This window comes from Cygnus atratus, chromosome 8 (assembly GCF_013377495.2).
Source record: "Cygnus atratus isolate AKBS03 ecotype Queensland, Australia chromosome 8, CAtr_DNAZoo_HiC_assembly, whole genome shotgun sequence".
Lineage (NCBI taxonomy): Eukaryota > Metazoa > Chordata > Aves > Anseriformes > Anatidae > Cygnus > Cygnus atratus.
In genome coordinates, this window is record NC_066369.1 from 28913939 (window position 1) to 28937521 (window position 23583).

Below are 23583 nucleotides of genomic sequence, written 5' to 3' on the forward strand. Positions count from 1 at the left end.
TCCTTAAACGTGTTTCTTGCCCTTAATGAAGGTGGTGGTTTCCAGGATTGTGTTCCCAGTATTCCATTGCCGCCACTGGTGTCCTGTTGCTGCTCGCTTCCACTGCTGCCTCCTTTCTCCTCTCGCTGTCTTCTCGCAGCTCTGCTTTCTCACACCTTTGCAGCGCCGGCTCCTTTGTGTCACCTCTCTGGACACTTGCCCCGGTATTCTCGTAAAGCTTGGGGGCTGGCAGGGCGCCCACCCCAGTAACCTGGTGGAGTTTACTCGTGCTGCGTGCCTCACGAGTGACGTGCTCGGCACCAGCTAGGAACCGGTGACCTTGCGGATTCTTCTCTCTTGAGGTGCCTGCGACTTGACAGATAGTTTAATAAATTTAGCAACAGTGCTTCTTGTCTGGAGAACACTTAAGAAACAAGTGTCAGGGAAGGAGAGGAGAGGGCTCTCTTTCCTCTGAGGAGCTTGGAAAGTAGTAAACACACGTTACGTGGAGGTGGTCTTCTCGTTTTTCATCCTCATATATTCCTTTATCCTGGAAGACTGTTTGCTTAATTTGTTGAAATTAACTTTTTTTCTAAATGTACTGAAATACAGTACTGAAATGTACTGTAATTTTGAAGTGTCTTAAATATTAATGGCCCACTTTTCTACATGATTATGTACTGGGATATGGCAAAAAGGTCTTTTTTTTTTTTTTTTTCTTCTCCTGGAAGGGGTGACGGGGATAGGAGGGTGGAAGAGGAAAGCAGGGGGAATAGGATTCTTTTATGTTCAGCTGTTCCCAGCTGTAAGAATCGGGGTAGAAATTAATTTACAGTGTCAGGAGAGACTAAATAAACTAGTAATAGGCTGGAAAGTTTTTGTGTGGATTCTTAGCCACTTTTGTTGCTCTGCTGTGTGTTTCTTACAGGGGTACACATAAGTTATCATTCAAAAATGTTAATTCTTTTGAAACATCCTCTTCCCAAAAAAGTGTTCTCATATATTTTGTTTCTTTTATTTCCTCAGTAAGTCTGTCTTCTGCCTTCCCATAAGCTCTCATTTAAGCCTTCTTTTGTTTCTGTTAGAGGCAGCTCTGCTGCCTGAGAACTGGTAGGTTTGCAGGAGAGGATCAGAATAGCTCTCCTCTGTGGTCCTGGTTTGCATCTTGTGTTTTTCTAATCACTCATGTTGAAATTTTCCCTTGTACTGGAATACTGAATTTTCTGGTATGCAAAAACCAATGCTAGTGGCACAGTCTCAGTAAGAAATGTGTTTCAGAGTTTCATTTTCAAAGGGAAATCTCTGCCTAGCATTGTCTGTTTTTTGGCTCTTGTTAATGCCTTCAGGTCAGTGTCTTGAGCTGCCTACCGTTTGCACTCTGCATTTCCACTTGTGAAAGTACTCAGACTGTTCATAAAATAAAATTGGAAAATGTGTGACCCTCAGCTGTTTGTGGCAAGCAGGTTTACAAGCTGGTGGCTTCTGGGATGTTTTGAGAAAGTCACCGAAGGGAACTTACAGAGAAGGTTTGGCCTGATACCCATTTAGGCGTGTCTTTGTGGGAGTTTGAAATTATGGGACTGATAGGATCATTAAGAAAGCAGATTTTGCATTTATAAAAAGAAAACAAAAACACCCCCACTCCCCCAAAACTCTGTATGTGGGAAGAAGGAAGATAAGTCACTGTGTTTGAGATGAACAGATGTGATTCTTTAAAAAAAAAAAAAAAAGTTGTAGACATGTTACACTTGTATGGTAGGTATATCTAGATATCTGAGTTATGTGCAGAATTTGTTTCTTTTAGCCTAACCTGATGTGCAACCTCACTTGCTTGTAAGTGGTTGTGACAGGAACTTCAAGGCTAGTAATTTTAGTATTGTAGACCAAATAAATGTTTAATTTTAAAATGACAGATTACGTAGGGTTGTCAGTCCGTGCTCTTCCCATGCAAGAGTGAACAAATACTGTAGAGTAGACTCGGGATTCGGCTTACAGACATGTTTGCTTCTGGGCTGAGCATCTTGATAGAAGTGGTTTACAGCATGTCGTTAAAAATTGATTTCACTATTGCATCTACTACTGGCCTAAGTGTTCCAGTATGTGCCAGGAGTAATTATAGACAGTTGGTTCAGATGTTGCTTAAATGTGTAAGCCTTGATGGGAAAGGCAGTGGATTTCAGCCAAAATGCTAATTTTGATGTTTTGTCATTTCATAACGCTATGAACTCGGAACAAATTATTTTTGTACTGATCTACCGATACGTAATCGCGCAGCTAGGGCCAAGTTCATCCTTGATGTAGCGCTGGGCACTACAGATGTGATTAAAGCTAGAGTATCAGCACTAACCTCAAGGTGACTTATTCGATATCTGCAGTAGCAGAATGGCTTTATTTACCCAGGATTCCAGGTAAGCTTATGTACCCGGCTCTGAAGCTCGTGATACCAAGGCTGGTTTGCTCGAGTAATGCAGTTTAAACCTAGTGTGTCTGTGGTTATATGAGCTGTTCATGCCTTTCAAATTGCATTCTATTCTGCACTATATTTTAAATTTTAAGCAGTTATTTTTTTTTCGTGTTAACATTATTATGCTAGGGGTGCGTTTCCTACATGACTTTTTTTTCTTTATTTCTATTTTAACATAGAAGAGAATTAAAAAAAATACAAACATTAGTAGAGGAACGTGCCTCTTTTACAGCCAATGAACTGATCCTGTTTTACCTGTCCAGAGTGGGTTAGGTCAGAGTGACAGATAGATATGAATAAGAAAGGTCTTCCTTCGCATTACATTGAAAAGGATCAACCAGTCGGATCGATCAGTTACTGTGGAGCCTCTTACCTTCTTTCAGTTAGTCATGAAGCTGTTACAGCTACAATTCATATAATAATCAGATGGTATTTTTTCCCCTCACAGCCAGTGTAAACAAGAATGGCTTCTTTCAGAGCTTCAAGCATCGTGCTGTGTCATCTGGGACACGTCGGATTGCCAGATCATTAGAGCAGCCTTTAGGGGCGCATGCGACTGCAGCGTCAAGGAGAGGATGGATCTGAATAGGTTGGTGTGGGTGAATTGTATCCACTAATGTTTTCAGGGTGTGGAGGAGAAAGGGTGCAGCAGTGTACTCTTTTAATTCCTTAGGTTTTCCTGCGTGGGAATTGTGTCTTGGCGTAGAGTGATCAACATTTCCTCTGTTTGACAAGCTGTAGATTATGGCAAGTGTTCAAAATCCTGAAGACTTGAGAGTGCACCTGCAACATTCACAAGTATCAGGAGTCTAATCCTGAACTGCTGATGTGGGTGGGAGTTTTGCCACTGACTCCAGTGGTTTCAGGATCACACCCTGCTTTGGAAGTGATGGTCCCATCAAAGCAGGACCAAGATAGCCCCAGAGAGAATTGGAGCCGTCGGATTTCCCCAGCGGTTTGTGCCTTCAGTCCTCGTCTCCATTTTGTGTGTTCCTGTGGCTCTTTGCTCAGCCCTCCCTTTCTCTGAGAGCTCCTGCCTGCAGCTGTTTCCTGCTGTGCTGGTGTTAGGCAGTGGAGCAGAGAGGGAGCCGAACTCGCCTTTTTTGTGAGGCGTAGTTGCAGGCTTGGGAAGAAATGGAACAGCCCAGTTTTACGCTGTCAGGTTGGGAAATCTTTCAGAGGGGGAACCGGTCTGTGTTTGATCTCACAGACTGCCTCTGACTGGGAGCCCGCGTGGGTCTCCTCATGGTTGTGGCAGAGAGCCTCTCAGGATGCACTGCAGCTGTTGGATGCCTCGCTCCCCCTTCAGAGAAAACCAGGGAGGGCCTTCAGTCTTCTCCAAGCACACAGTTGGGAGGAGCTCCTGAGTTCCTCTGTTAGACACCCCGTGAGGGCCAACGTGCTGGGCATTGCCTACAGGTTGAAATCCCTGACCTTTCAGAGGCACCTCCATGCCCCAGAGCAGCACCTCTCTGCTCCTCTCAGTTACCACCAACGTGTTATTTGTCTTCTGTGAGCGTATGTGAGCAGTACCTCAGCGTGCCCAAAGCTGCCTTGGGCTCATTAGGTGCTATCTTTTAGTTCTTACTATCGCGTTGTAGTGCTTACTGCCACATCCGTGACCAAGTCATCTGGTCAGAGAGCAGAAACACCCCTTTTGGTGGATCTGACCACATTACGCCTGAGTTTCACTCATCACCCACGGTCTGTAGATAGCAGCAAACCTTTTGGGGGCGATTTGGGGTGCTGATGGTATCGTGGCTGCATTGAGCAGGTAGATAGGGAACGGCTGCTTTGTGTAGCTCAGGAAGTTGGGCACATCAAACAAAGCTAGCAGGTTTCTGAACTGGCTTGCTCAGAACATACGAAAGCACATTTTCTTGCATTGTTGACACAGAGCTTTATAACTCATTACCACGGTATTCTGCAGTTGCAAGAGTTTCCCTGGATTCCAAAAGAGCACAAATAAATTTATAGAGGAAAAAGCCTTCAAGGTCTGTTAATCCTCAAGATAAAATTTCTGGCTCAGCAAGCGCCTCTACTGCAGATAGCTGGAGGCTGAGAAGTTGTCCTGGGGGAAGTATCAGCGTACGAGAAGGGCAGGCGTGTGCTTTTCTTGTGGCTTCTGCTCTTTGTGGCGGGATGCTGCTCTGGTCGGGCCTTTCAGCTGACCCCTACAGCCGTGCACTGCTGTAATCAGGGTTCAGAAAATGCTGTTGCTCTCACTCGATTAGTGGTGGGGACTGTATCTTCCAGCCTGAGTTCGAGAGAGGTGCTGGAAGGAGAGCACAATTTCGCTATTTTAGTACAAATCTATAATAGAGCAGATTCTAGAGAAAAACAACAACTCTGTTGTGCACTAATGAGCTTGGTATTTGTTGACAGTGGTCATGCTGACATCTTTCTGCTGTTCACGAGAGATCTATGTAGGCAGAAGAAACTGAAAATAAATGAATTTTGGATCTCATTTCTTAGGGTGGTTTGCTTAGTCATTTTTACTTCCCTGCCCGTGTTACTTTTTTGTTGTTTCAAGTGACTTGGTTTGGTGTTGTGTGTTTCCAACTGGAACTCAGTTGCACCAGGATGAAGCAGGATATGTTGTGTCTTGTGTCAGAGTAGGTGGAAGTAGTTTGGCCTGAAAGTATTTAAAATACAAATGATAAAGCTAAAGGGCAGAAGGCAGTGATGAAGTAATGGTTTTGTCCTGAACACAGAGGGGAAAAGAAAAAAGGATAGGAGAGACATTACGGCAGATTAGTACACAGTGAATTATTTATAGAGGGAAAAAAAGGAGGTACTAGAAAGTAGTAGAATATTTTCAGTCCTGTGATAGGATTTATTGAGACGATGTTACAGTGTTGGGGTAGGGGGGCAATTGGGAAGGTTTGGAGGAACAATCTAGGTATTATGGGGTGTTGGGGCCATGATTTTAGGCCTTTGCCCCACTATGTTCAGCTGTTTCCTCTTTTTCTAAGATATGAGGCAGCTTCACAGAATTTACCCTAGAATGGATATTTGATGGAGAATGTTTGTTTTTTAGTGAAGAAGATAGTGATGAGCAGACTTTCTCCAGCTTGCTTTTTCTTTATTCCAGTTTTGTTGTTGCTAGCACAGTCCTCACATTCCAAAGTCTCAGAGATCTCCTGCACGTAGGTGTTTCTGTTTTGGGAAGAGCAAGGGGAGGAGAGGTGTGCTTTTGTTCATTGTTTTTGTTTTGTTTGCTGGTGGATGGCTGAAAAATAAGTGTTTGTGGGTAGTTATAGCACAGTCCCTTGGGCATTTTAGGGTATTATTCTATATTAGTACTGGCCTTCAACACAGCAAGAGAATTCCCTGTGTGCGCTCGCTCTCCCACAGACATACGTGCACCTTCTTTGTTCACATCCAAACAGGAATTAAAGATCCTGGAAGAGGAAAAGGAGCTCACTCTCTTCAAGAAGAGATTGCCAGTCTTCTACCACCAGTTCTGGTAGTTTACTGGAACCCTAGAAAGGCAACAAAATGTTGAATTTCCTATTTAATGTCAAAAACGCTTATTTCATTTTATCTTCTTTCTACAACTGACAAACAGGTTTTTTTTTTTGTTTTTGTTTGTTTGTTTTTTTTAGTATTTACATCTTTTCACACCAAGATTATGAAGCCTAATTTGAGTTTGTTAATCTTTTCCCGGTAATCCACAGAAAAGCACAGCTGCACTACTCAAAACATACTGTTTATCCATGATCTCTGGGTCTGGGCAGCCTGCAGTGTTCCAAAGATCAAAGTTTAAAGCAGACGTGCCAGTCCTTCATAATTCCTTGTGTTTAATCTCATGATAGCCCAAAAGCTATACTTGCAGCTGATAAATACTTCTGCTGAGCTTCAGCCGACGTGCTTGTGAGTGTGCAGCCTTCTTGTCCTGTAGCTTTCGCAGAAAGGTATGTCCTGGCAATTTGATAACCATGAAATAAGGTAGGACAAACTGAATTTAGTAGTTGTAATGAAGCAGTCATCTGGTTATTTAGTCATTCCATTTAAATTACAGTAAACGATGTTAAGGATTTTCTTCTTTTATAAAAAGAAATATTTTTGCAAATGAGTTTCACCCCTCCTTTTTTTCATTGCCTATGTGGGAAAACTAGCACATTTGTTTAAGGATAAACTGGGAAGTCTGTGGTTTCCAGCATGCACATTTTGGATAATATTTATACAGACTATTATTTAATGGGCCATATAAATATTTATCGTATGCTGCAGGCCTTTGATCATAAATGCCTGTTTGAAAAGCCATTCTGTCCCTGCTGTGATTTGCAAAGAAAGAGACCATTGCTTTTCTTGTGCTTGGAGGCAATTTTGGCTTCTTGTCCTGGCTTAGCGGTTGTAGTCATGGCCTATAACATGGTTAAGCTGGAGATGTCTTTTTAAATTTCTTTTTTTTTTTCCTCTCTCCTTCTCTTTCTGTTTGCAAGTTCAAATGATAACTTGTACACATGAGGCCCTAATTCTGCACTAGACAGACAAAGCTCTGTTGAAGTTTTGCGGGCTTTTTTTTTATTGCCTGCTGTGCCTCAGATACCTCACTGCTCTGTCACAGTGTAGAGAGGCATCATCCGTTCATGTTGTGTCTGGCAAAAGAGCCGGCATAGACCAGATTCCTGTTTAACTGAGAAAGTGGGTGAAAAAAAAGTATATAAAGGGTAGTGGTATAATCACCACACATTCCACCACCTGGGAAGTCCATAAATATCGTTGTATCATCCATGCATCAAATATTTTTGATGTCTTGTTAGGAATATTGTGCTTGAGGAGTTGATCTGTCTGACTGGGCCTTTAGGACTTTTGGTTTCAATTGCTCTTGTGGTTCGCTGTTTTCCTTTTTCCTTACGATTATACTGACTGCAGAAACTGCATGCTAAGAGTCCAACAGACACAAAATGCAAACCAAAGTTTTATCGCACAACAAAATTTTCGTGGCATGTGGTAATAGATGTTGGTGTCCAGATTCCAAACCAGCAAGTTTGTGCTGGGACCTTCTCCTAGCTCTCCACTCCTTCGCTTCGTTTCTGATTTGGAGCTTCCTCTTGTGCCAAAGGAATATTCTGTAAACAAAATTGAATGAGAACATTCCTCTTTAAATTCCTTATAAAGTACTTTAGCTAAAGATTTTCAGCCAACCTCACTGCTGAGTTCTTAGGTTCTCAATTGATACCTTTAGGCAGAGTCCCTGGCTGGTGACACTTTTGACCTAGAGATGACGGTGCTTTTTGTGGGCCTGGTTGACAAGTAGGTGAAATACCAAGGGGCTGGTATTCCAGAAAAACCCTTGGCATCAAATGATGTTTCTGCAAACAGATCAGATCCTAATTTAGAGACACTGTACTTTGAGCTGCATCGGTAACTGAGCTCTTGCTGGGCCTGAAAAAAAGCTTAATGTTTACTTTTAGCCTTTTTCTGTGAGATATCAAAGTATTGCTTTGTAAATCTAGGTGACTTGTACTCAAAGAAATGCCAATTTCAGTAGGTTTGTGGTACTTCTTTTTGAAGTCTGTCACTTAACAATTCTTGCTTGTTGTTCACCAGTTTACAGAAATAAAATAATGTATGTTCCTAGACTGGTATGTGCTGTGTGAGCATTGAAACAAACTCACTCACACATGCGCATCCTGGTTGCTTAGTAAGGAAAAAAGGAAAGTAAACATTACATGGGCTGATTGAGTTCCAGGTTTCAAATGTTTGTGGGAAGAATCCAATGCAAAGCCATAATTTTAAGTGCTGAGTAGGAGGTACTATGAGCTTAATTCTCTAACATCTGTTAAGTTTGTTCTCGAAGTAGCAAAACACATTAATAAGCTAAAATCAAGGTTGCCATACAGGGAAGAGAAATAAAAATTTGGAGTAATCCTGTGTGTGTGAGAAGGAGGCAGGATGTAAAGTACTCCTTTTGCTGTTTGTGTTCTGTGAAAAGTAAGAAAGATTTGCCTATGTCAAAAAAAAAATCTTAGCAACTTGTGGTTTATTCTCTTCTTGTTATGAGTCAGCAGCTAAAGGCAGTGCCAAACTAGGGAAAAACAGGGAAATTCATGAGGTAGTAGCAGGACCAGTTCTATGCAATTTCTTCCTAACAGTAAGATTTCTTGCAAGCAGCTAGCAGCATCTGCAGCCAGCCCTCTAGGCTTTGAGGAGATTGAGTGCAAAATTAAGAAGTGAACATCATCTGTTGAGAAGAATGTCTTAAAACTCCTTTTACAGCCAAGGGCTAAGAGGAAGATGCAGAGTGCTGTAAGTATCCCCAGCTGACAGATGCAGTATTAATCACTGATACCGGCAGAATTGTTCTCTCTGTGACAGAGGCATTAGCTTTTGTTAGTCTGACCAGGTCACAGAGCCAGGGCCAAGAAAATAAAGTGAGCTTTCTTGCCAATATTCCTAGGTGTTAGACTCATGGCACACCGTTATTTTTAGCTGATTGCTCATCGCTTGAGCAGATGACCTTGCTTTAGCAAGATTAGCGTGTGTTACACCTTCTGGGCAGGATCAGAATACTGAGAGTGCTTAGTGTTCCCATCAGTGTACTTTCTAGCTTTGATTATTTTTTTCTAATTTCTGGTATTATTAAAAACTAATGATGTGTACAACTTCCTCTCGCAACCATTCAATGCGCCTACCTCAGTGCATGCAAAATGCTGTGTGATAGCTGCTTTGGACTGTACTGGACTGCCAAGGGCCTTTAGTGGGGGACCAGAGCTCCCTGGTGCCAGTGCTGGCCAAAGGACAAAAAAAATGGTCCAGGGACCACAGCGATGGCAGTCAGAGCATGCAATGACAGATTTGGGCAGCACGAAGTGATAGTATGGGACAGGCTGTGACTGCAGAACTCGCAGACTAACCACATTTCCAAGAACCACTTAAGGGGACGGGATGAAGGGAAGCTGGATGGATGAGCAGTTTTTGCTAGCCAAGGCCATTGGTTTATGCTGTTTTAACTGCAATTGAAACGTCGTCCTAATTCAGCTGTCACGCTGCTTAATTACCGTGCAGGATGATGCATGGGTTATTAGTTTTCTGAGGCAGAGGAATGCCTTTTTTTACCTTTATTTTTCTTCCTTATTTCACCTCTAACCCTCACTGATAACGAATTTGTAGTAACCATCAACAGCAGTGGTTAGAAGCCAGCCATAGATGTGGACAGCCAGCCCTGTGTTCAAACTGACACCCAAGGATAGATCTTGACCTGTACTGAAGATAATTCATAGAAAAATAGATTCTTGGTTTCCTGTCCTGTAGGATTAAAACAAGTAAAAAGCATTGCTTCCAAAATGGAGTAAAATTTACATGGCTGTACGATCAGCTGTTACTGTGTAAAGGTAGAAAGAGAACTTTCAGAGTTTTGGGTATCAATGCTTTCTATTGCATTTTGGGTATACTTTGCCACTAATGTTAGTTATCCCCACAAATCATATACAGAATTAATTTAAAATGTGAATAATCCTGTTGTTCTACTAAGCAGTACTTTTCCAATCTTTCTGCCCACGTTCTTAAACAACCCATCTTCCACAACAGATGTAATCCAGGTCACTTCTTTGGGATAGATGGACTGTTTTTTTACAGAGCCCTTTTGGTGCTCTGTAAATGGATTCATCAAGCGATAATTGATCCTTTCATTTTCTGGAAGTCAGAGACTATGTGTCAGCTGAGTTCTGCATGTTTCAGAGGCCTGATAGGAGATTCATGTAAGCGCTTGTCTGACCTATGAAATACTTTGTATCAGCTCTTAAGTAGCATTTTCCCAGCTTGATTAAATGTAAATGTTAACTATTAATTAAGGACAAACTGAGAAATTAAGTACAGTGCATTTGTCACTATATAAAATGCCATGTATTTAAACATAATATGGTGAAGCATGAAACTCGTTGTGAATAATTAAACTGATTAACTTGAACTCACTTTCTTCTTGTAGGTTGCGAGAGAGCAGGCACAGATTTCCTGGGATACTCTCGTAACTCAACAAAATAATTTCAGCAAATTATTTTCTGAGTGTCTAAAATTGTGTGGAGTCATGGTGGATAGATCTTAAAAATCTACGCAGTTAATTTCTCCTTTTTTTCTTCTTTGTAGGGCTCAAAAGTAGGTAATATGTCACTTAGTTATTTTAATTACCAACATGACACCACTTTTTTGGGGAGGAGGAAACTGTTTTCAGATTCTGAAGAATTCAGCCTGACTCAATGTCGCATACAGCTGTAATGTGGCACTCGTTGGCTTGGTGGCTCTATGGGAGGCACCAGCTTCTGGGCCCTCTTCACAGTACACACAGTGCAAGACTTGAAAACTCAAAGTTATTAAAAATGCCGTGTGAAGATTTGCTGCAAAAAAGAGTTACCAAGCAAAGCACTTGTACGGCATCTCTCCTGTCCTGTTCAGCACCTTTCCGTCATTAGTCATTTTATCTGTTTTTTAAACACTTTTTTGTGTGTTTCTTTTTTCCTCGCAGGTTTTATTAAAAATGCACAGCAAGAAGCAGACTTCAGTGAAATACTATGTTGGAATTGATGTTGGATCAGCAAGCGTTCGTGCGGCTTTGGTAGACGAGTTTGGGACAGTAGTGGCGCATGCGGAGCAGCCAATCCAAATCTGGGAACCCCAGCCAGACCACTACGAGCAATCCTCTGCTGACATATGGGCTGCTTGTTGCACGGTCACCAAGGTATCTGAAGAAAAAGAGAGCGAAGGAGATCTGTGTTGTAGGCAGCACTTCAAGTTTTGAAAGTTCGAAGTCCTCCAGTCATTGGCCTTTAACTTTCAATCCCGTAGGTGCTGCATTACTGTTTAACTTGTAACTGCCCTTATGCATTAAGGGCACCTTTAGGGTATGGCTCTTGTAGCCTCACAACGTCTGTTAGGTGGGTGAGGAGCTGAAAGCCAGAGTGATACAGCTGAAAAGAGGATGAAAGCCCTTCTTCGTGCTGTTAGCTCTGAGAAAGGACTTAACCACTGCCTTCAGGATTCACATCAGGGCTTTTTTGATTCACTGGCGTATGTTTTAGCCACAAGACAATTCTTTTGAGGAGACAAAGTTGGTCAGAACCTGATAATGTGTAGATTTAGAGGCACGCACTGTGTTGCACTGGAGTCACAAGCTCCTTTATTTATTGTAGAGAAGTTGCAGTCTGGTTTGTGGATGGTGCTCCGAGGGAGACTGTCTATCACATGTGATCCTCATGAAGATATCTGTCCAGTGTTATAAAGCCAAAATAAATTATATATGTTTGTGGATAGTATTAAGCATAAAAACAGACTGAAATAAACCTTGCTATACAGGAAAATCTCCTTGGACCCTCTGATCCAAGCCTGTATGTGCTGGTGGTAAAAGTAAATTACTGACCTTGTTTTACAGCGTACATGTGGGCCATTTTATGGCTCTTAATAAAGCCCCAGCCTGCTCCATGATCTAAGGTTGTTTTTTTAAATATTCATGATATGCTTGGTAATTTGCAGATGGACAGTTCACCCATTCTCTTGCTATTGATCAGCCTTTTCAAACATTAATGAGCTTGGCTCAGCAGAAATGCCCTGAGATGAAGGAGACGAGGTGAGGGGAGGGGAAGGGAAAGAGCAGTGTGACAGGAGTGATAGGGGAGGGCAGATAGATGTTAGAGCAGAGCAAGTCTTTTATTCTGCTTATTTGATTTTTTCCTTTGTATATTGCTTTGTTCTTGCTCTTTAAATACAATCTCTTGTACTTGAGCAATGAAATACAGTCTCTGAAACTATACCTTTACAGAGCCAGTAAGACACTGGCACTGCAGCAAGTCTAGTGTCATTATAGTACTAATTAAGATAATGATATTTTTATTGTTGCTGAGAAGTGGCAATTTATTACTGTGTTACATTTTAGGTGTCTTGCAACCTCACTTGGCACTTGATCCATTTGGGTGTTGGACTTTCTTTTTTTCCCAGTGCTGCTGGAAGCCGTGAAGTTCAGATCTTTTGGGGTGGTGATTTTTTGGGAAATATTTTCCAAAAAGAATGCTATCCAAACTCTTTTAATAGCAGTTTTTGAAAAGGAGTGCATTACAGAGGTATTATTACTGCTACAGGTTTTAACCAACTTGACAGAAATTTATTTTTGGAACCCTTCACCATTTTAAGGCCAGAAGCTGTGGCATGGTATTACCAGAGCAGTTCTAGATAATTCACTTCACAGGTGGTAACTGAGTGAAGTAACTGATGGAAACACTTAGCCCTAACCCTCTGACCAGGTTTCACATGCAGCTTAACTCAAAGCTTGTAGAAAAGAGATAAAATTAGCATTACTATTTTTCTACTAGTTTTATTTTCTGATATTGTTGTGCTTCCTGCTTTCATCCAGGGCTGTGGCTAGTAAGATTTAAAAGCTATTAAAGAGTTTTTAGTGGAGCTTTGAATACAGTTCTGAAAACCAAATATTTTTGGCAATTTGTTGGATTTTGATTATCATTAAGATTGAGATGTTAAATAATACTGAATCTCTAAATTTTTGGAGTTTGAGCTTGTAATTTAAACTTCAACTCGCTTTCAGTAGTCATTGGTTCACTCATGTATATGGATGGATATATTTGTATTTAAGTGTGTTTTATATATTTGCAGAAAGTCGTCTGTGGCATAGATGCCAACCGGATTCGAGGGGTTGGTTTTGATGCTACATGTTCCCTTGTTGTTGTGGATAAGCAGTTCCGACCTTTGGCAGTCAACTCTGAAGGTAGGACTCCAGCACAGAAGTTGGTGTTAGCAGCAGCGCAATTGAACTTAGTTTCATCCAAATACAGGGTTACGGGGTTGAATCTTGAAGGCAGAATGTCTTTTCTATTAAATGACTTTTTTTCTGTTTTTACTATTTTAATTCTACTGCAAAATTAAATTTGAGATGAGAATTACTTTTTATTTAGCTAAATGTTTGGCATCCTAAGATTGAATTCATTCGTGTTGGCTCAGAAATCTCTGCTCTTTTTTATTTTCTACAAGTTTGTTCCCCTTCAGACTTTACTAATCATGGCTTTCATTGTGTGTGTAAATGCCCATCCACACTGGCTAAAGGAATGCTAAAAATGCAGCGTTCGTATAGTCTTAACTGCTTATTCTGTCATGGAGTTGCAGGCAAGAGATTCAGCTTGCGTATTTTATAACACTGGTGTTCTGTCTTTGTCTAGGACAGTGCTAAACCTCAGAAATATTCTGGTATCTTTTTCTAAAACAAATATTTTTTTATTAATTTTTTAAGTAGATATTTTGAAAGACTTAAGAAAAATCTGTTTTTTGTTTGTTTGTTTGTTTTTTACAGAATCCTGTTTAAGATAAGGTGTGTGCTAAATCAGTACATACATAGCCGTAATCACAATTCTGTTGATGTTCACTTTCTGTCTCAGATGTATTTGTCATCTCCTCCTATCTTTCTCAAAAAAAAGCAATCCAAAAAAAAAAAAGAAAGAAAAAGCCAGCATTGCCCCCGAAATGTCCTTTGCTAAATTTAAGCAAGATTATTTATTTTTCAGTTTGAGAGTTTTTGACAATCTGTTCAATGTGTAATGATGTCTGGGGCTATTTTGGTCTGTTGAGTCAAATTCAGTTCTTGTTTTTTATTCTCTGATACACAAGACGAGAACTTTGACTTCACACAATGTTGTTGTTAAATAAAAAGACAGGAGTGGACAGAATACTGTCACACTGAGCGTGCACTGGTCTGATTTCAGGCAGTCTCGCAGATCTAAGTTGGATTTGAATCCATGTTAGGAATATTGGTGTGCCTCGTAGAGCTGGCTTGTCTTGGAGTATGTTTTCAAGATGAAATATGCATGAGTGGCTGTGTCATGAAGTTGAGTGTGCAGTGTGCTCAGCATGAGAGTAATGTGAAGTGTCACTTGGATTACTGTTCCACCTGTCTAGCATGGCCTTTGCAGGTTAATTTAAATAAAATGTTTCTTGCTTCTTGTTCGTATGTGTGACACAGACTTGCCAAATGCTTTTGCCTTTCACATCCAAAATAAAATTATTGCAGCAAATTACCCCCATGAAAGTATTTCTGAAAGGATTTAGGGTAGTTTTCTCATAACAATAGAGGAGGAAAAAGAATCCTTGTTACTCTAGCTGACTGGTTAATTTCAATTTATAATTTAATTGGTCAGATTTTGTCATATTTTTAATTCTCAGTCACAGAATGCTTCTTTATGCTTTTAAATATATGTGCACTCTGTCAAGAAATGTGGGTTCTTTGGATGAAACACACTCTACAAGAGCATGGTTTTTCTAAGTTCTTGGGTGCTCACAAGCCTGACTGGTTTCACCCAGCATTCTCCGTACTCAGCATGTCTTAAAATTGGCCAGAGTTTTATCTCTAGGCATCTACTGTCAATTATTTAAGCAAGTAGTATTTGAGTTTTCCGTGGAGAAGTGAAGTAGCATAAAGTCTAGTAACTTATAGTACTTAGGTGGAGTTATACCAGCCCTAAAACAATCTCTATTTTATTTTATTTTAAAGGACAAAACTCTAGGAATGTTATTATGTGGATGGACCATCGTGCAGTCAGTCAAGTAGACCGCATCAATGCAACGCAACACAGGGTTTTGAGCTATGTTGGGGGAGTGATGTCTGTGGAAATGCAGCCACCTAAATTGTTGTGGATAAAGGAAGTGAGTACCTCTAAGATTGTGATGTATTTTTAGTAAAAATTAATATTCTTTGTTGACTTCTGAGAACGAGATTCATAAACAAAATTCTTCAACCTTAGTGGTGAACCCAAAGGTGTGCAAAGTAAGGTCAGCAACATCTCCAGTGCTTTGAGATTCTTCTTTTTTCTCTCAATTATTTTGAAATATCTTTAATCTTAATGAGATTTGGTTTTTCCCCACTGAAACATTTCATATGCCTTTCTTACATAATTTTAAGGTCAGGTATACATAGGAATTTAGGTGCAGGTGATGTACTGTTCTTTCTGCTTCATACAGTGTAGCTGGACGTGCTTACAGGAGTGTAGGTTCTGCTTCTGGGATGGATTTATAGCAATGTGTATACAGCGCTGTCTCAACACTGGGTATCCTTGCCAGATGTCCTGCCTTTGAGGCAATGCATCCATCAGTGAGGGGCTGTGTGATGTCTTTGGCTGCTGGTATAGAAATGGTATAGAAATGGTTCAGTTAGAGCTCCGTCAACCTTCCAAAAAAAGGGCTGAACGATTTAGTTCAGTACTGTCTGTAGGAAGTAGATCATCTGTAGAAGGAAGACACTCCGTTCATAATGTAGAACTCTGCTTCCGTCTCATGTTTAAATTTTGTGTGTTACAGGATGACATACAGCTTTTTAATAATAACTGTCAGATAAAAGGAAAAATGCTTGCCACTTGAATTTTTCATAACATCTTCCAGTCTGGCTTTTACATTTAGTCTCAATGCTGGCTGTCATTTCAACAAAGCCCAAATGTGAATTACTTTCTGACAGTTTCAAGCAGCTGAAGTCTCTTGTCCTTACAAATGTCATACAGTAACACACCAAACTGTATATTGTAAGGTGCAGGCTGGGGAAAATCGAGGGGCTTAATTGGTAGAAGGAGGTACTGGCAGATTAATGGTAACAAAGGATAATAAATGCTGTTTGTAAATGCTACACAGAAATACTAATATCAATCTACCAGTACTCTGCTTCCTGAGGTATGAGTATCATATATAAGTTGTTTTGTAAATAATAAAAAGTGAAATAATAAAAAACTTAAATGAAGCCATTGTGTTTAAAACATTTTTATATTGAAAGGTCAGGAATATTAGTAGCTGACAGATCAGGTAAGTGCCTTACGTAAGAAGGCCAGGTTGTGGGGTCTCACGATGCGATCACCCAGAGATGTGGCCTCAAAGCCCTCTGACATAACTGCAGTAGTATAAAGGGAAGAACCATCAGGCACTTTCGGTAGCTACCATTCCTGTGGTAATGAGTTACACTGTTTACCTGTACTTTGTGTGAACAGGTATCTCTTATTCTGAAACAAGCTCCTAAAATTCCCTGTGTCTTTTAATTACTGAACTGTGAGACAATATCATTCCCCAGACAACTTCTCCATGCTATTCATGGTTTTACAGACCCCATTTGGATCTTACCCCGTACCATCCCTTCTTTTCCAGCCTGGAACACATTATACTCACCTATTTCATTTGTCTTCGTGTGAGATGCTTACATGCCTCTGATCATGCTCATCTCCCTTCTCTGTACTGATTTTTTTTTCCACAATAGACTTAGAGAAGAGGGAGCCAGAACTGCAAGCCAAGATGTCAGGAGACCATAGACCATTGTGATATTTTTTTTCCTTTCCTTCTTTATACGTTTCTGAATGCAAGAATGGATTGGGCGTATTCTAATGTGACTGGCCATAATCAAAACTGACTTTGGGAACTTCCGAAGACAATTTACTTAAGTGATATAGCAAAAGATTTTTACTCAGTCTAGTGAAAGGAGTGCTTATGTTGACTAAACTGAGGTGTATTCTGAAGCTTTGTAAGACCTTTGTCCCTTTAGTAGCCATCATGTTTCTGGAAATTGAATTTCCATTACTTGAAGAATTTTCATTTAAACAATTATAGGTATTACTAAAGAATACAACTTATCAAATTTACTCTGAATTATTGGAGGTAATGAAGAGGGAAGAGAAGAGGGAGAGGGCTAAGGTGACCTAACTGTGCTTTTCCATTTCTGTCATCTTTTTTTTTTTAATAGAATTGAAGTTGAAGATGACCTCACTCAGTGTGAGGAAGGAGCTGATTTCATTGTACGAGAAGTAGATGCTGGTCATTATCTCTTATGACTTTCCTGTTATGCATGACTTGTATTTTTTTGTGGAGGGATATTGCAGTTTTTCTTCCAAATCACAAGTTATTCTCATCAGCTCCTTTTTGACTTTCCATATAATATTTTATCTTGTATATTTCTTTTAATCTTTTTACATTTCCACTGTACAGAAAATAAAAACTAGAAAGTAGAGGCTTCAGAGCATGTTCTGTTCATCCAACTCTTTCACTCTGTTCCATTTTGATTTCACATCAAGAAACCAAAATGCCTAATATGTCTTTGAGATCTTTTGTTTGAATTGTCTTTGCTTATGTTCAGTTCATTACTGCTGAATCATTTTACCCTGTGGCACCTAATGGCTAGTCTACATGAGATTACTTGGATGGTCTTGATGTTTGTGGTTGCAGATAGGTATTCATATGACAAAGCCACCACTGCCTGTTAAGTTTGTGTGTAGGTGACAGCTCTTTGTAGTAAATTGATCTACTGAATGCAGCTACTGTATAGCTTATGGGATGGGACCATCTTGTTGGAGTGTGCATATCTGTGGCCTACTTAGAAAGAACATTTTATTTCTTTGCCCGTGTGGACCATGTGTGGTGATAGGGTCCAGTGTTAAATCTGAAATATAAACCAAAACGAATATATGACTTTCTAAAACCTAATTTCTGTGGATACAGTCACATTTCAGTATGGAATGTGGTCAGCTGAATTAAGAACGTCAGCTGTAGATGAAACTGAAAAAAACAGTCATTATCTTTTCACAAATATTTAGAAACCAGCTGAAAGATAATTCTGACAAAGTCTTCCTGAAGTCAATAAGATAAGTTTGAATGTAAACTTCAATGAAAAATAACATAGCCCTTAGTTACTGGGTCTTTCAAAATAACCAATTAAATTCTCTCTTCTAACAATGATTTCCTTGGATTTCTTCATTGTTTAGAATTATCTTGCAAAATATTATTGCCAATAGTGTTGGTTTGGGTTTTTTTTGCCCCTCTGTAGTTGCAGGTACATTTTTTTTGCAGCTTTTTTTAAGCCACTTGTTCTGTTTTATTGACTTTGGCTAGAAAAATTGCATGTTCACTGATGGAATGAGAGCACAGACAGTTCTGGTGGGTAAATTTGTGCTATGAACTGAACATGTAGGTACATCTCCTTAACTTGGAGATTGTTTTGCTGCAGATGCATGTCAGTGCGTATGTGGCTATACAGTGTTTTTTATCTATGGTGTGGCAAACCAACAGTACAGCAGTGAGGACGTAACTAAAACAGAGCAACGTAAAAGCTGTGGTGGTTATTTCTTCAGCTCTAGAATTAGCTTGTTAGGATTTTTTCCCAGAGGTAGCAAAGAAAGAATCTTGTTTACTAATTCTTGGCTGGAAGTTTTACTGCGGCCTGTGCCAAAACAGGAGGATGCTTGTTACATTTTCATCATACTAATGATATTACAAATCAACCATTTCTAAAAAATATTTGTCCCATTAAATCAGAGGTGCTGTAGCATATTCCAAATGGGTGGGGGATGCTGAACTGGGGATAGGTATCTGCTTGGTAGTCCCCAGATGAAATGTAGTCTTCCTATGTGTGCTTTCACACCTCATTTTTAATGGTGAGTAAGAGCAAAGAAGAGCCTCCCTTTAGAAAAAAAAAGTCAGTCTGGCATATAATTCCTTTGCAATTAATCATTAAAATTGATAGTTCTCTAGTTATTTTCTTCATATTTTTTTCTGGCACATTGTTCAGTGATCATTCTGTATGTTACTGGTTAACATCTTTAACATCTTCAGTTACATATGCCTTTTTATGCGTTATTGTTCTTTTTTTTTTCTTTTTTTTTTCTGCATACCCGCAACTTAACAGCCAATGGGATAATTTGCAGAAACAATTAAAACATCTCTTTCCAGGGCTAGGAATGAGAGAAAAATAGCTGATGTACTGGCATTAGCTTGGCAGCAACATTCACGCATGTATTTTCCCTTTCTGCCTTTTGCAGCTGTTTTTTGTTGCTGTTGTTGTTGTTGTTGTTCAATGCTACTTGTAAGATTTTACCATTTAAAAACCTGTCAAACTCCATGTTCCGTGAGAATGGATCCAAGCTGCTGGGTTTGGAACAGAATTCAATAAGGTTTGTTTATAAATGCTTTAACAGCTTTTTGTTATCAAAATCCATAATTTAGTCATGGTTACATAGGTTGTACTTTGGACTGTTGAGTTTGGCTTTTAGTTGTAGTTGCTAATCAAGTAGGAGTAACACTTAAAAAAAAAAAAAAAAAAAGGGGGGGGGTTAACAGCTGGAAGGTTTGAAACACCGGCGCCTCTGAGTGTCTGTCACCCAGCCAGACACTCAACAGGTTACTTTCCAAGGTGGCCTCACACCCCCAAGACACACTTCCAGCCTTAAAATGAATCTGATAATTCAGTTAGTTATTTTTTTTACCAATTACTTTGAGTGCAACTGGTAGTTGCCAATCTGATCAGTTTGCCTTGGCTCTGGCAAGGATGGCATTTCTGCCGAGAGCTTATCTTGGGTACCAGAGTAGCTCTATGGCGTGGTTTGGCATCTGATCTGAAGTGTGGGAGATCCAAGCCCCAAGTTCTTGCTTTGTCTGAACTGGAGTAGAGTGTGGGACATCAATTTCTTATATCCTCATGAGTGTGTGCATTGTCTTCAGTCGTTCTGTTTCTTCCTTGACACAATGCATGTTTGTTTTCTGTAACTGAGAAGAAGAGAGATTGACACACTACGTAGCTTACTGTTACAGATTGCCTGGGAGATTTCGTTTCAAATTTTGGGTTGAATTGGTAAAAGCAGGCTGTTCTTCAGTGAATGTTTTCTTCTCTGATTTTTCAGATGACTTAGATCTTGACCTGATATGGATCTGGAACGCTCATGCCAGCTTTCTTTTTTACACTAAACTGTAAAAACCTTTTTTTTGTCCCCCTCCTTTTAATCTAGGTTTCTAACACACCAGTTAGGGATGATTTTTGAATTTGTGGGTTTTGACTTACCATGAAATACAGACCAATACCCTGTGCTAAATCCTGTTTTGCTTCTAGCCCATCTTAAGTTATTCCTGTGGTCAACAGGGTTCAGATGCAAAGGCTGTCTGTAATAACATTTAAGTTCTTTTGATTCATATTAATCTGTATTAGCAATAATGAAAGTCTGCAGAGCTTCGGTGTTTATATACACATTTTACTTCTGATGGGGGGAAAAAGCTTTTTCACTGACATTAGATATCTGAAGATTACTTCTTCTTACAAGAAAATAAAGTACCCTGTAATGGTAGAAATCAGAAATAGACTACCTCAACAAACCAGTCAAATGCAAATGTGAAAGTTCCTTTCTTTATTCTCAAGCACAATGTTCCTGTAGGTATCTGCAGAAAACTGTTGGATACTGGAGCTCACGCGAAGTTCTGCTTGTGTATGTATTTTCAGTCCAATGAAGAAGTGAACAAATACATGTAACACAATACAAAATTGTGCAGTATGGCTTCGTGGTGATCTTTGGACTTTTGTCAAGGAATGGACAGTGAAGATCTCTCCTGCCCTACATAGCAGTTCTGCCAGTCCCTCACTCTGCTTTTATCCTTCCTGTTTAGGAATATTAACAGACACTGTACTTTGTAATTCTTAAACCCACAGATATTCAAGATCATCTATGAGGATTTCGAAAAGTTATTGTTTAGAGGTGTAGGTTTTTTGTTTGTTCATTTTTATTATTTTAAATATGGCAATGAAGAAAGAGGAATCCATGAGAACCTCTCAAAAATAGAAGGATTGAATTAGTTTCTTTACAAGTGAGTTTGGAGGGTGAGTCGCAGGATATGAATACAGCACTGGGAACGTTCCTGGATCTTTTCCACAGTGCTTTTAATGTGGTCACAGATTTCTGACTGTGAGTGAAAATAAATTAGAATTAACTTCAGTGAGTGTCGAAAACGTGGAGACTTTTCGGTTTGTTTGGAAAAAGCATCAGGACATGCCATTTTTTTTTGTCTGTGCTAATTAGTGATGACAAAGCATCGAGATGGCAAAGAATGAATCATTTGGATGTTCATGAAACAAAATACTTCAGTGTCACTAACATGTGGCTTTTGGGAATTCCTGAAGCAGTAGAATAAAGATCCAGGGAACATCTTTGATAAAACAGATTTGCTTGAAGTGGACAGTTATTCTTAATCTGTTTTCTTTTATGATTAACATTAAAGGCCAATCTACTTCTGTTGTTACTTAAAGACTATTTACCAATACATAATGGTTTATATGATCAAAAGAGGCCGAATGACCTGCATATTAAACTTGGGAGCACCTGTGCATTCACATAAAAAGTCAAATTTTGATATGAGCAGCAGCAACATATATCTGGCAGATAAGCTAAACCCAAGTGATTTGGAACAAGCATCCAGTGCTTGTATGTTTTATGTTAAAAGTTTGCAACTCGATCACTCATTATTTCTTGAATTCAGTAAGAAGCCAGTAAATTAGAGAAGCTTTTGAAGAGCTAAACTCAAAGAAGATGGATTCTTTTTATGATCCAAAACAAAACAAAATTTTGCTTTTTTGTACCTACCCAGTTGCAATTTGGTTTTTGGAATTCATAGATTCCATTTTCGTAACTTTCTGGAACTTATAAGATTTTGGTTTGAAATAGCTTAGTATCTGAGTTAAGTTAAAAGCAAATTGTATTTCTTAAAATTGAATTACCTTTTATTTTAATTCATCATGTACCTTCATTTTCACTACAGAAAACGGATGGCAGCTTTGATAATGCAAATAATTTAATTTTTCATTGCTCTTATTGACAATTTATTGAATAATTTGGAAGAAAAAAAGCCTTGAAAATAAAGTCATAATAACAAAGCTATTAGAAACTTTGCTAAAATAGTTTAGCCTCCTATTCGACTGTATACCACAGATTCTTACAGGGTTGTTTGGTTTTTGTTTTGTAGCTCAATAGCTTGTGCTATTGAGACTCTTAGTGTTTAATACTTTCACTTTTTAAAAAAAATGCTCTTCATCTGGAATCTTGTGCAAGAGTTTTGTCCTGAACTGACGGAGAGTAGATGAAAACAGTAGGACCTGAAAGCTAAAAGACAATAAGGCAAATAAATCATCTCTCAGATTTCTTGTGTAGAGATGAAGACCCACGTAATTTTCCATCTTACGCATTTCTGAAGTACCCCTCTAGCTCTGCTGTAACTTGCTAGATGCAACTGTTGACCTAAATCGTGTTTTTGCTGAAACTGGCAGGGCTCCATGCCCAAAAGACCCCAGCTAGGATGTGGTGGTCTTAGTGAGCCAACTTGTCACTGTTTCAGTTATTTAAAAAGGCAGTGCAGATTTTTTAAAGCAATCTTCTCTTTCCGTGGAAGTCTGATTTGTCAACCGTGTGGCTGGCAGCACTGTCTTTGGTTTGTTTTGGTATTTCCTAGTTATCTCAATACACTGAGGTCAGTGGTGGTCACTGGGTGCTACTGTGGTGGTGCAGGACAGGGCAAAACTGCACTGCCATGGGACGTTACTCTTAGGGGAACTTCCTTGCCATTGATCATCCTCTTGATACCTGCACCAAACTCTGTGTAGATGATCTCTCTTGGTAGAAGAAGTTCTTTAGGAGCTTGGAAATGTCGTGTGGCTATTGGGAGCTTATGGGTATAATTCTCCTAATCATCGTCTGCAATCATCTTCACCTGCTCCCTCAGCTGGAGAAATAGCATTGGACCTCTTCTCAACTGGGATCCTAGGCATTCATGCTGCTTTGTATTTTGGTACTCATTTCAACCAAATTTTACAGAGAGGCAGAGTTTGCACACTTTTGTTGGTTGTTAGTGTGAATTTATCTGTATGCTTTGATGGCAACTGTAAGGTTGCAGTGTGGCGTTGAAGCTGATTGTTACCGGTTCATCCATTCAGTTGAGAGCTCCTGAATGTCCCAGCTATGGGGAAAACCAGCTTCACTGGAAGCTTACAGGTCCTTGCAAGCTTTGATCAACTGGACAGATAGGCTGGAAAGGTTTGTTCTGATGCTTACAGAGGTATTTGTGTTTTTTTTTTCTTTTTTTTTTTCTTGTACTTACAATTTGTAAGTACAATTTGTACTTACAATTCAGAAGTAACAAATATAAAATGGTTAATTTTAGAAAGTAGAGCATTCTTCAAGGAAATATTTTTTGAGTAAGTTGTCTACTGATTTTGAGACTGCTCTGACATTAAGCAGCTGACTGGGAACTGAAAGAGCCCACATTATTGATCTGAAACATGTGCCTCCATGAAGTCTTCTTGGGAAACTCTTTTTCTTATGATTAGTCCCTGGTGGGGGAAGGACTCAGTTCTTCAGGCAGTAAATTGC

The 23583-nt window shown here is 39.6% G+C and overlaps 1 protein-coding gene across 4 annotated transcripts in view; it reads left to right on the plus strand.

The window, feature by feature from the left end:
* FGGY (FGGY carbohydrate kinase domain containing) overlaps positions 1-23583 on the plus strand; it is a 308806-nt gene that overhangs the window by 170834 nt on the left and 114389 nt on the right. For 3 of the 4 annotated variants that reach the window (XM_035538252.2, XM_050712118.1, XM_050712117.1), the window contains 3 exons: positions 10914-11126; positions 13049-13160; positions 14934-15085. In XM_035538252.2, the coding sequence (XP_035394145.1) occupies positions 10926-11126; positions 13049-13160; positions 14934-15085 (465 nt within the window). In that variant the 5' untranslated portion in view covers positions 10914-10925. Of the gene's footprint in view, positions 1-8682; positions 8702-10913; positions 11127-13048; positions 13161-14933; positions 15086-23583 lie in introns of those variants that run through there. The other variant, XM_035538251.2, reaches the window with a different exon arrangement.